The sequence below is a fragment of the Gorilla gorilla genome, chromosome 16 (genome assembly GCF_029281585.2).
Source record: "Gorilla gorilla gorilla isolate KB3781 chromosome 16, NHGRI_mGorGor1-v2.1_pri, whole genome shotgun sequence".
In the NCBI taxonomy this organism is placed as follows: Eukaryota; Metazoa; Chordata; class Mammalia; order Primates; family Hominidae; genus Gorilla; species Gorilla gorilla.
In genome coordinates, this window is record NC_073240.2 from 56660356 (window position 1) to 56673451 (window position 13096).

The window sequence follows — 13096 nt, forward strand, 5'->3', positions numbered from 1 at the left end:
GGTTCTTTTCCTGTTTCCCCTTGTCTGTCTTCTCTTTCTTTTCTGATCCACTCACGTTGACTGAGGGTCAATGGCTGGCCCTCCGTTCTTATCTCTTTCATCAGGAGAGCCCATTATTCTCAGAGATTCTGCTGTTATCTGGACAGTGATAACACTCAATCCTTCCAGTCCCTTTTCCCTGCCTAGCTGATTTTTATCTCTCTGTCAGCAGTCTACTTTAAACTTTCATTTTCTTTGTTTCCTATCAAAACTCTGTTTGTCCAAAAATAAATTTTTTGCTTTTCAAAACAAAATGGCTTTTCTTCCTCACTTTTCTACGTGAGATGCCACTCTTATCTTCCAAGTTCAACTTGTATTATCTTTACTTCTTGCTTATTTTCTTAAGCCTCCATGTCAGACATGTGATTCAATAATGTTCTATTTTGCAATGTTTCCTGAATCTGTTTTTCTCCTTGCTATATTCTTAGTCCTGATTCTCGGTGTTTTATGTTTCCATTGTTGTAAACTATCTTAGTTTTCTTCTGTGAGCTTAGGCACTCCTCATTCTAGTTATTCAGCAGAATATTTTCAAACTAATCTTTTTTACACAATGTTTTCACAATGCCAACAAACATCAGAAATTCTCTATTTCTCACTGGGGTTCATGTATGGAAATCTTAAAGAGAAAATGGAAACGGAAAATTGAAATGAGTTTTTAGAAAACAGTATGCTCAATAAATAAAAGTAGTATACATTTGATAAATCAATTATTTACATTAGCTATATTATATATGTAAGTATTTATTAAATTAAAAAAATAAGCACAAAAGGAAAATCATGGACACCTATACCAACCGGTAATGGATAAAGTGGAACATCCACTTGACCTAGGAAATCATCTCTTGTCTATAAGAGAAAGAAGAAAAAACATAATTAGTAATACGCTCAATTCCTTTAGAAGAGTTTGATGAGATAGTGCCACCATTCACAGAAAATGTAGAATTTTTTTTTATTCAGTCATATACAGCATCAATGGAAAATAAAAAGTAATGTGGTACAACGTCTGGTAATGGCAGAGTAGCATATATTAGATTAATCCTTCTGCAGATAACAATTATATTCTGTGACAAAATACTAAAAGAGCTATTTGAAAGTACAACAGAATGACCCCAAACAAGCAGAAACTGGAGGGACGTCAATCCTTCAAAGAAGGAACTACACTAGGTAAGATTCAGTATTTATATGGCTTTTCCTCTAGTAGTATTCTACAGTCCACATAATGCAGAGAGCCTAGAACTTAAGCTGAAATCTGCACTATTACTGGCTTGAGGAGTCAGAAGGCCTAGTTTGGGGTTGACAGCATATCTAGAAAAAGAGGAGAAAAATCCCAGAAAAAAAGAAGCCACCAGAGTTCTTCCAAATCTATATATAAACTCTTACCTAAATCCCTAGTTTTACTCTGAACTGAACAAGTGAAAGTCAACAGATGTAAGACTGAGAGGGCTCAGCACTGATTTCAGCTGATGTTCACCAAAAGGGAAGCAGAATTTGGAGTTCAGCTATGTTAACTTGCTAGAACAAAAATCAACACTGGGCATGGAGGCTTACACCTGTAATCCCAGCACTTTGGGAGGCCGAGGTGGGCAGATCACCTGAGGTCAGGAGTTAGAGACCAGCCTGACCAACATGGTGAAACCTCATCTCTATGAAAAATACAAAAATTAGCCAGGTGTGGTGGCACATGCCTGTAATCCCAGCTACTTGGGAGGCTGAGGCAGGAGAGTGGCTTAAATCCAGGAGGCAGAGGTTGCAGTGAGCCAGGACCATGCCACTGCACTCCAGCTTGGGTGACAGAGTAAGACTCCATCTCAAAAAGAAAAAAAAAAAGAAAATCAACACTCCTCAGGGAAATATAATAAAATTCACTGTCTCTATTAGTTACTATATTCATTGTCCAGCCCACAATAAAAAAATTACTAGACATGCAAAGAAATAAAAAAAAACCCCAGTATGAAGAGAAAAAGTAATTAACAAAAACCAGCCACAAGATGACGCAGATCATGGAATAAGCAGACAAGGAAAATAAAGCAGCTATTATAAAGATGTTCAAAGGACTTAAAAGAAAAATAAGGTCATAATGAATGAAAAGATGGGGAACCTCAGCAGCGAAGGGGAAACTAAAAATGAATCAAATGCACATTTTATTTTATTTAATTTTATTTTTGAGACAGAGTCTTGCTCTGTCACCCTAGCTGGAGTGCAGTGGTGCAATCACAGCTAACTGCAACCTCTACCTCCTGGGTTCAAGTGATTCTCTTGTCTTAGCCACACAGGTAGCTGGGATTACAGGCATGCACCATGCACCGCCATGCCTGGCTGATTTTTGTATTTTTAGTAGAGACAGGGTTTCACCATGTTGACCAGTCTGGTCTCAAACTCCTGACCTCAGGTGATCCGCCTGCCTCAGCCTCCCAAAGTGCTGGGATTACAGGTGTTAGCCACCACGCCCGGCCAGATGTACATTTTAGAACTGAAAAATATAATACGTGAAATAAAAAAATTCAATAGATGGGTTTAAAAGACAATTGAAGATGACTGGAGAAAAGTATCATGAACTTGAAGATATAGAGACAGAATTTATCTAATATGAAAAATAAAGGGAACTTGTGGAAAAATTTCAAGCAGTCTGACATATGTGTAACTGGAGTTCCATAAAAGGGGATAGGTAATAGGGCAGAAAAATATTTGGGGAAAAAAACAGCCAAAATATTCACACATTTAGAAAAACACAAGCTGAGACAGTCAATAAAGTCAGTGAACTGAAGCAGGATAAATATAAAGAAAACATGGGTAGGCACACCATTATTAAACGCTGAAAACAAAAGATAAACAGAAAATCTTGAAAGCAGCCTAATAAAAATAATACATTACACACAGGAGAATAAGAATACAAATAATGGTTGACTTCTCGTCAAAAACAATGGAAGCCAGAAGACAACTGAATGATATCTATAAGTGCTGAAATGGAAAATGTACCAAGAATTCTGTATCTAGCAAAAACTATCCATAAAAAAGGGAAGGAAAATAAAGATACTTTCGGATAAAGTAGAGATAACTTGTCATCAGCAGACAAACTGTTGGCACTACAGAATATGCTATAGGAAGTTCTTCAGGCTGAGGATAAGTGGCACCAGATAGAAATTCAGATCTAAAGAGAGTAATAAAGAGCACCAGAAAATGGTAAATATGTGGGTAAAGTTTTTTTTTTTTTAGGTACCTTCTCAATCTTTTAAAGAACAAATTGTTGTATACAAAAAAAAAAATTGTATCGCTATGCTATGGGTTTAAAATATATGTAGATGTAATAAAAATGACAACATTCCCCTTCCTGTGTCCATGGTATACATATGTAACTAACCTGCACAATGTGCACATGTACCCTAAAACTTAAAGTATAATAAAAAAATAAATTAAAAAAAAAATGACAACATTGTGCACAAGATAGGTGGAATAATCAAATCTATATTGTTGCAAGACTTATATTTTATATAAAGTGGTATGATTGATATAAGTTAATCATTAATTGCCTGCAGACCTAAAAAGCACAGAGAAGAGTTAAAATGGAATATTGGAAATATCTGACTAACCCAAAATAAGGCAGGAAAAGAGAAACAAAGAAACAGATGAGAGGAACAGAAATAAACTGCACATTCTGAGAGCAAAATCCAGCCATATAAATTATGACAAACTAGTCCAATTAAAGACAGAGATTGTCAAGCTGAATAAAAATGCAAAATCTAACCATATGTTGCCTATAAAAGACATCTATCATTATTGTTTAAAAATATTTTATTAAATGTTTTTCTTTTTTTTCACTTTTTTTTTTCTTTTTTTTTAAAGAGATGGAGTCTTGCCATCTTATGCAGGATGGTCTCAAACTCCTGGGCTCGAGCGAGTCTCCTGCCTTGGTGTTTCAAAGTGCTGGGATTACAGGTGTGAGCCACTGTGCCCAGTCAACTTCTCATTTTAAAAGAATTTCAGATTTTAAAAAATTGCAAAAATACTGCGAGAGAATCCTCATATACTTTTCACCCAGATCCACCAAATGTTAACATCTTAAATAACCATATTATGATGATCAAAACCAGAAATATTATTAACTACTCTACAGACTTGACTCAAAATTCACCAACTGTCTGTCTAATTTTAGTCCAGGGTCCAATTCAGACTCATATATTGCATTTAGCAGTCCTGTCTATTTAATTTCTTTAAATTTGAAAAGTACCTTAGTCTTTCTTTGTCTTTCATAATCTTGACATTTTTGAGCAGTACTGACTAGTTATAGAACATCCTTCTAATATTTCTTCATGGTTGAATTTAGATTATGCATTTTTTGCAAGAATACCATAAAGGTGATGCTTGTGCCCTTCTCAGTGCATCATATCAGGAGGCACATGATACTGATTTGTTGCATTACTAATGGTATTAACTTCAATCATTTGGTTAAGGTGCTGTCTTCCATGTTTCTCAATATTTTCCCCTTTGTAATTAACAGTATCTTGTGGGAAAAGCCTTTGAGGTTATGTAAATAGCCCATTTCTCATCAAACTTTTTCTCACGAACTTTAGCATCCATTGATGATTCTTGCCTGCAACAATTATTACTGTGGTGCTTGCCAAATGTTGACTTTCTATTTCTACCATTTCCATTATTCTTTTTATGTTAATTAATTATTATTCTGCTTAAGTAAAGAATTTTCCCCTTCCTCCCATTTATACATTCTGATTTATATCATCATAGACTCATTGATATTTATTTTATATTATCTTATAAGATATAATCCATTATTGTTACTTATTTTTTTACTCAAATTGTCCCAGATATGGTCATTGAGAGTCACTTCAGGTTAGTTTTTGTGCATTTCTGATATCTTCTCAATTTTTTTGTGTACTTCCTTACTTTTTGGCACCAAAAAATGCTTCAGGTTCAGCATATACTCTTCTTATCCCTGCTCTACAATCAATCAGCCACTTCTCCAGAGAACCCTGATAAATTTTACTGGAGAATCATATTTAGATATAAAGATCTGGGTTCAAGGTGCTTATTACTTTCAGACTCAAGAGATGAACTTTGAATTCAAATATACAGATAAACTGAAGATAAAGGTATGGAAAAAATAATCAGGTATACAGTAAGTATAAGTGGCTATAATAATATCAGACAAATTAGATTTCATGATGATGAGTATTGCCACAAATAAAAAGAAACATTTCAGAATAATAAAGAGATCAATTCATAAAATATTACTATAAGTCAATAATATGAATCAATAATAAACAGAAAAACTATCCAATTAAAATGGGCATAAGACTTGAACAGATATTTCAAACAAGAAGATAAATAAATGGTAAATATTATATGAAAATATGCTTATCACTATTAATCATCAGGGAAATGCAAATTAAAATCACAATGCAGTACCACTTCAAATCCCCTGGAATAGCTAAAATAAAAAAAGTCTGACAAAAACAAATATTGGTCAGGGTGTGGTGCAATCAAAACTCTCTTATAAAGTTAAACATATACCAGTATATGACCAAGAAATTCTGCTCTTTGTATTTTCTTAAGAGAATAAAAACAAATATCCTCTAAAATACTTCTTCAAGAATGTTCACAGAATTTCATTCATAATAGCCTAAACTGGAAATAAATGTCCTTTGAAAAATCAAACTGTGGGATATACAATTAGTAGAATTACTCAGCAATGAAATGAAATGAACGGATATACAAAATAACGTATATAAATCTCAAAGAAAAGTGGTTATTTTGTTTGTTTGTTTTGTTTTTTTGAGACGGAGTTTCGCTCTTGTCGCCCAGGCTGGAGTGCAATGGCGCGATCTCGGCTCACTGCAACCTCCGCCTCCCTGGTTCAAGCGATTCTTCTGCCTCAGCCTCGCAAGTAGCTGAGATTACAGGCATGTGCCACCACAACCAGCTAATTTTTTTTGTATTATTAGTAAAGACAAGTTTTACCATGTTGGCCAGGCTAGTCTTGAACTACTGACCCCAGGTGATCCACCTGCCTTGGCCTCCCAAAGTGCTGGGATTATAGGCATGAGCCACAGCGCCTGGCCAGAAAAGTTTAATTATAAAAAGAAGATACAAAAGAGTACATGCTGTCCGATTTAATTTACATGAACAGTAAAAGAAAGAAAAAAGGGAAACTGGAAGAGTAGATGACAGCAGAGAGAGAAGTGAGAGAATGAGTGAAAGCCCTAATACCAAACAGTAAGGACCTCTCCAACTCCTTTGTTTCACTTGGCTTCTAGAATACTGGCAGACAAATATATACTTCCCAGGAAAGAAAATTCCTCTCTGGAACAACTAAGCAGCCCAATGAGACAGACTTATAGATATTAAATCCAGCAAGTCTTCCAATAAAATGACTAATTCTCTCTGCTCACCCCAAAGTGAAGTCCACTAGTCAGTAGATGCCCATGAACAAAACCCTTCCAATAAATATTGGAATATTATACATTATGGGCAGTTAAGGACTACTAAATATTTGGGGAAAGTTTATAACATGAAACACACAGACCTAAATGAAAGACGGGAGTCTGATGAATAAGAATCAAGTCAAATTGCAAGAAAAATACCTCAGAAAAACCGTAATATTCCCAGAGATAAGAGGAGATGAACCACCTGTCAAACAAGATAGGAGGCTGCAAAAAAGAAGCAATTAGAGGACAAGAAATATCTCTCAGAAATAAAAAATATAACTCAAAAACTTCAAGATAGAGTTAGAAGATAAGAGTTAAAAAAATTCTCAGAAAGTAGAACTAAAAGACAATAGACTATAGGATTCTTCAAATAAGGAAATTACAGGAGAAATTCAAAAGTCAACATCGAAATAATAGGCATTCCAGTAAGAAAAGAGGAAAGGGAGGACATTATCAAAAAAGCATTTTAAGTAACTTTGCTTGAACTCAAGGAAGAGAATATTAAAAATAAAAGGGCTGGCTGGGCACGGTGGCTCATGCCTATAATCAATCCCAGCACTTTGGGAGGCCGAGGATGGCGGATCATGAGGTCAGGAGTTCGAGACCAGCCTGACCTACATGGTGAAACCCCATCTCTACTAAAAATACAAAAATCAGCAGGGCATGGTGGTACATGCCTTTAATCCCAGCTACTCAGGAGGCTGAGGCAGGAGAATTGCTTGAACCCAGGAAGTGGAGGTTGCAGTGAGCCAAGATCGCACCATTGCACGCTAGTCTGGGTGACGGAGTAAGACCCCGTCTCCAAAAAAAAAAAAAGAATAAAAAGGCCCACTGAATATTAGGCAAAGTGCATGAAAGGGGAAAAAGACTTGCTGCAAGGCACATCACCGTGACATTTCAGAGCACCAGAGATAAAGAAATTCTAAAAGCTTGGAGAGTAACAAAGTAGCTAATACACAAACCTGAAAGATAAGAGAGTACTTCCTGCAAAATAGAGAAAGATATTTCTTATGTAGAATTCTACATTCAGAAAAACTATCTTTTTCAATTATGATGGTAGAATAAAGACATTTTCAGATACTGATATTTTCAGGGAGGTAATGGAGGATATACTTCAACAAAATGAGGGAGTGTGCCGTGATATGGAAGATGCAGGGGATTCAAGATAGGAGAGCATAGAGGAATCTCAGAAAGACAGGGAAAGGAAGTCTCAGAGTAACAGTTATGTAACACCTAGAGAGCAACCAGTGCATACTGGAGCAGGAAGACAGCTATGAGAGAGATGTTTCCTAGAAGAGTAGGGATAATCGTATCGACTAGTAGGGTTTGGTGAAAATTAAATAAGAGAATACAAAGTGCCCTGCATAATACCCAGCACACAGTAAGTATTCAAAACATGTTAGCTAATATATATTTAAAATACTGGCGTATATAATGAAACCCCTGCTCCCCTTTCCCTGGACCAGTGTGTGGACATTTCAAACAGGTATATCCAAGAAAAGGAGTACAGTTGGAGTCTAGGCCTAACAAATTAGCTTAGTTTAACGCCATATTCCTATTCTAGAACATGAGTTGATGATAATTTTTGAAATGGGTAAGTTAGCTTTTAATGATGTTTTCAAGGCTATATTGTAGTAAGTTTCTTTTCTTTTCTTTTCCTTTTGAGATGGAGTTTTACTCTTTTTGCCCAGGCTGGAGTGCAATGGCATGATCTCGGCTCACTGCAACCTCCACCTCCCGGGTTCCAGCGATTCTCCTGCCTCAGCCTCCTGAGTAGCTGGGATTACAGGCACACGCCACCACTCCCGCCTAATTTTGTATTTTTAGTAGAGACAGCGTTTCACCATGTTAGCCAGGCTGGTCTTGAACTCCTGACCTCCAGTAATCTACCCACCTCGGCCTTCCAAAGTGCTGGGATTACAGGCATGAGCCACAGTGCCCAGCCAGTATGTTTCTTTATTCCTGTTTTTATCACAAGTAGATATTATGCTTCATTAAGTCTGATCTTTAAGAAGCTCTACGTGAATAAGTAAAATATAACAAAAAATAGTAAAATCTCAACCAGGATGACTGAGGAATAAAATATTTTGGGTAACTGAATTATCTAGTTAACTTAGGTTTAGGCTTAACCAGATTAAAAAAAACACCTTTTTTTTTTGGTTTAGTCTTATTAAATAGCCTTGTCCTGAGTAAACAGAATACACTGAACATCTGTATGTTTGATGATTTGTGACCCTGCAGTGCTTAAAAAACATAGCTGTGATCAACTGTCACTAGAGTAATACAGGCACAGAACAGGGTTTCTCAGCTTGGGCACTACTGACAATTCGAGCCAGATAATTTTTTGTTGTTGTTGTGGGGGCTGTCTTGTGCATTGAAGGATATTTACCAACATTCCTGGCCTCTACCCACTTGTGTCAGTAGTACCCGCCCTCCAGTTATAACAACCAAAAACATTTTCTGGCTTTGTCAAATATCCCCTGGGTGGCAAGATCATTCCTTATTAAGAACCACTGCTACAGAAGGTATAAGACCAAATGTTCCAACAAACGTGCAGAAGTCTCTTCCTAATTTTGGTTTTTAAAAGTAACAGCTTTTAGGCAGGAAGTGGAGCAAGAAAACCAAATAGAAGCCTCCAGTGATCATCCTACCTGCAGAAACACAAAATTTAAAAATCACACAAAAAGCACCTTGATAAGAACCAAAAATCAGGTGAGCAATCACAGTATCTAGTTTTAACTTCACATCACTGAAAGAGGCACTGAAGAGGGTAGGAAAGACAGTCTTCAGTTGCTGACACCCACCCCCTCCATCCCCTGGCAGTGGCTGTATGGCATGGAGAATCCGTGCACTTAGGGTTGGGAGAGCTCAGTGACAGTGGGACTTTGCATTGGAACTCAGTGCTGCATTGTCACAGTGGAAAGCAACACCAGGCAGAACTCAGCCATGGTCCATGAAGGTGGCATTTAGATCAGCCAGAGCCGGCGGAGAATTGTCCATCCTAGTGGTTGGAGCTTGAGTTCTGGCAAGCCTCACCACTGTGGGCTAAAGCACTCTGGGGTTCTAAATAAACTTGAAAGGCAGTTTAGGCCACAAAGACTGCAATTCCTAGTTAAGTCCTACTTTGTGCTGGGCTTGGATTGGAACCAGTGGACTTGGGGGGCAGGTGATCTAGTGAGACACCAGTTTGAGTGGCCAAGGCAGTGCGTGTGCCAGCCCTACACCAACCCCAGGCAGTGCAGCATGCAGCTCTGAAAGAAACTCCTTCCTTTTGCTTGAGAAGAGTAAAGAGGACTTCGTCTTACAACCTGGATACCAGCTCAGCCATAGTAGGCTAGGACACTTGCTGACTAAAGAGCCTTAGGTCCTGAATAATCAGCAGCAGTAACCAGATAGTATACATCATGGGCCTTAGGTGAGACTCAGACATACAGGTTTCAGGTGAAATCCAGCACATTCTCAGCTGTGTTGGCTATAGAGACTCCTGCGTGGGAAGAGTAGAAGGAAGAGTAAAGAGGACTTTGTATTACAGTTTAGGTACCAGCTTGGCCACAGTGGGGTAGAGCACCAAGCCTCTTGGGGTCCTTGATGCCAAGGCTCAGTTCTTGGATGGCATTTCTGGACCTTCCCTGGGACACAGGGGAGCCCACTTCCCAGTAGAGTGAATTCCAGGCCTGGCAGCATTCACCACCAGCAGACTGAAGAGCCCTGGGGCCTTGAGTGAACACTGGTGGTAGTCTGGCAGTACTCCCCACAGCCCTGTGGCAGGAGTGGCCACGGGGAGACTCTGCCTGTGGAAAGAGAAGGGAAGAGTGGGAAGAACTTTGTCTTATGGTTTGTGTGTCCACTCAGCTGCAGCAAAATAGTGTACAAGGTAGATTCCTAAGCTTTCTGACTCCAGGCCCTGACTTCTAGACGGCATCTCTGAATGCACTCTGGGCCCAGGGTAACTTGCTGCCCTGAAGAGAAGGTCAGAAGCCTGGCTGACTTTATCTGCTGATTGTAGAGCCCTAGGGCCTTGGAGCAAACAGAGGCGGCAGCTAGCGAGTGGTTACAGCAGGCCTTGGGCGAGACTCAGTGCTGTGCTGGCTTTAGGTTTGACCCAGTGCATTCCCAGTGGTGGTGGCCACAGGGATGCTTGTGTCATCCCTCCCCTAGTTCCAGGCAGCTCAATACACACACACACACACAAACACACACACAGAGAGAGAGAGAGAGAGAGAAAGAGAGAGAGAGAGAGAAAGAGAGAGAGAGAGAGACTCTATTTGTGTGTGAGAGAGAGAGACACTCTATTTGTCTGGGAGAAAGTAAGGGAGAAGAACAAGAGTCTCTGCCTGGTAATCCAAAGAATTCTTCCAGATGTTATCCAAGACCACCAAAGTGGTACTTTTTCCTTTTTTTTTTGAGACGGAGTCTCACCCTGTTGCCCAGGCTGGAGTACAGTGGCATGATCTTGGCTCACTGCAATCTCCACCTCCCAGGTTCAAGCAATTCTCCTGCCTCAGCCTCCCAAGTAGCTGGGATTGCAGGCACCTGCCACCATGTCTGGCTAATGTTTGTATTTTCAGCAGATATTGGGTTTCACCATGTTGGCCAGGCTGGTCTTGAACTCCTGACCTCAAGTGATCCACCAACCTTGGCCTCCCAAAGTGCTGGGATTACAGGCATGAGCCACCATGCCTGGTCCCAAGGTGGTACTTCTACAAGTGCAAGAGCCACAGCATTACTGGGCTTGGAATGTCCCCTAACACACATATGGCTGCAGCAACCAAAACTCAGGTCACAACACCCAGGTCCCTTTGAATACCTGGAAAGCCTCCCCAAGAAGGATGGGTAAAAATAAGCATAGACTGTGAAGACTATAATAAATACCTAACTTTTCAATGTCCAGACATTGGCAAACATCCACAAGCATCTAGACCATCCAGGAAAATATGACCTCACAGAATGTGCTAAATAAAGCACCAGGGACCTATCCCAGAAACAGAGATATATGTGACCTTTCAGACAGAGAATTCAAAAGAGCTGTTTTGAGGAAACTCAATGAAATTCAAGATACACAGAAAAAGAATTCAGAATCCTGTCAGATAAATTTAACAAAAGAGATTAAAATAATTAAAAAGAATCAAGCAGAAATTCTGGAGCTGAAAAAAGCAACTGATATATTGAGTAATGCATCAGAGTCTGTTAATATCAGAATTTATCAAGCAGAAGAAAGAATAGTGAATTTTAAGACAGGCTATTTTAAAATACACAGTAAGAGGAGACAAAATAAAAAGAATAAAAAACAATGAAGCACACCTACAAGATCTAGAAAATAGCCTCAAATGGGCAAATCGAAGAGGTATTGTCCTTAAAGAAGTAGAGACAGAGATTGAAGTAGAAAGTTTACTCAAAGGGATAATAACAGAGAACTGTCCAAACCTAGAGAAAGAGATCAATATTCAAGTACAAGAAGGTTATAGAACACCAAGCACATATTACCTAAATAAGACTCCTCAAGATATTTATTAACAAAACTCCCACAGGTCAGGGGTAAAGAACGGATCCTAAAAGCAGCAAAAGAAACAAATAACACACAATGGAGTTCCAATACATCAGGAAGCAGACTTTTCAGTGGAAACCTTATTACCTTGGAGATAGTGGCATGACGTTTTACAAGTGCTGAAGGAAAAAAAGTTTTACCCTACAATAGTATATCTGGCGAAAATGTCCTTCAAACATGAAGGAGAAATAAAGACTTTCACAGACAAACAAAAGCTGAGGGATTTCATCAATACCAGACCTGTCCTACAAGAAATGCTAAAGGGAGTTCTTCAATCTGAAAGAAAAGGATATTAATGAGCAATAGGAAATCATCTGAAGGTACAAATTTCACTGGTAACAGTAAGAACACAGAAAAGCACAGAATATGATAATACTGTAATTGTGGTGTGTTAACTACTCATATGTTAAGTAGAAAGACTAAAAGATGAACTGATCAAAAATAGTACCTATAACAACTTTTTAAGACATAGTACAAGAAGATATAAATAGAAATAAAAAAAAAGCAAGAGGACAAAGTTAGAGTTTTTATTGGTTTTCTCTTGGCTTGTTACTTTGTTTATGCAATCAGTGTTAAGTTGTCATCAGTTTAAAACAATAACTTATAAAATATTTGCAAGCCTCTTGGTAACCTTAGATAAAAAGACATACAAAGGATACACAAAAAAGTAAAAGACAGAAATTAAAACATACCACCAGATAAAATCACCTTCACTAAAAGGAAGACAGGAAGGAAGAAAAGACTATAAAACAACCAGAAAACAAATAACAAAATGGCAGGAGTAAGTCTTTACTGAACAATAATAACACTGAATATAAACAGACTAAACTCTCCAATCAAAAGACATACAGTGGCTGAATAGATTTAAAAAAAAAAACAAGACCCAACAATCTGTTGTCTACAAGAAACACATTTCACCTATAAAGACATAAAGACTAAAAACAAAGGGATGAAAAAAGGTACTTCATTAAAACGGAAATCAAAAAAGGGCATGAGTAGCTGTATCAGATAAAATAGACTTCAAGACAAAAACTATAAAAAAAGACAAAGAAGGTCATTATATAATAACAAA

At 38.1% G+C, this 13096-nt stretch overlaps 1 protein-coding gene across 4 annotated transcripts in view; it reads right to left on the reverse strand.

Moving 5' to 3' along the window:
* Positions 1-13096, reverse strand: part of NEDD4 (NEDD4 E3 ubiquitin protein ligase) — a 171187-nt gene that overhangs the window by 46697 nt on the left and 111394 nt on the right. For all 4 annotated transcript variants that reach the window (XM_055363995.2, XM_019011283.4, XM_019011279.4 and 1 more), the window contains one exon: positions 835-885. In XM_055363995.2, the coding sequence (XP_055219970.1) occupies positions 835-885 (51 nt within the window). The remainder of the gene's footprint in view (positions 1-834; positions 886-13096) is intronic.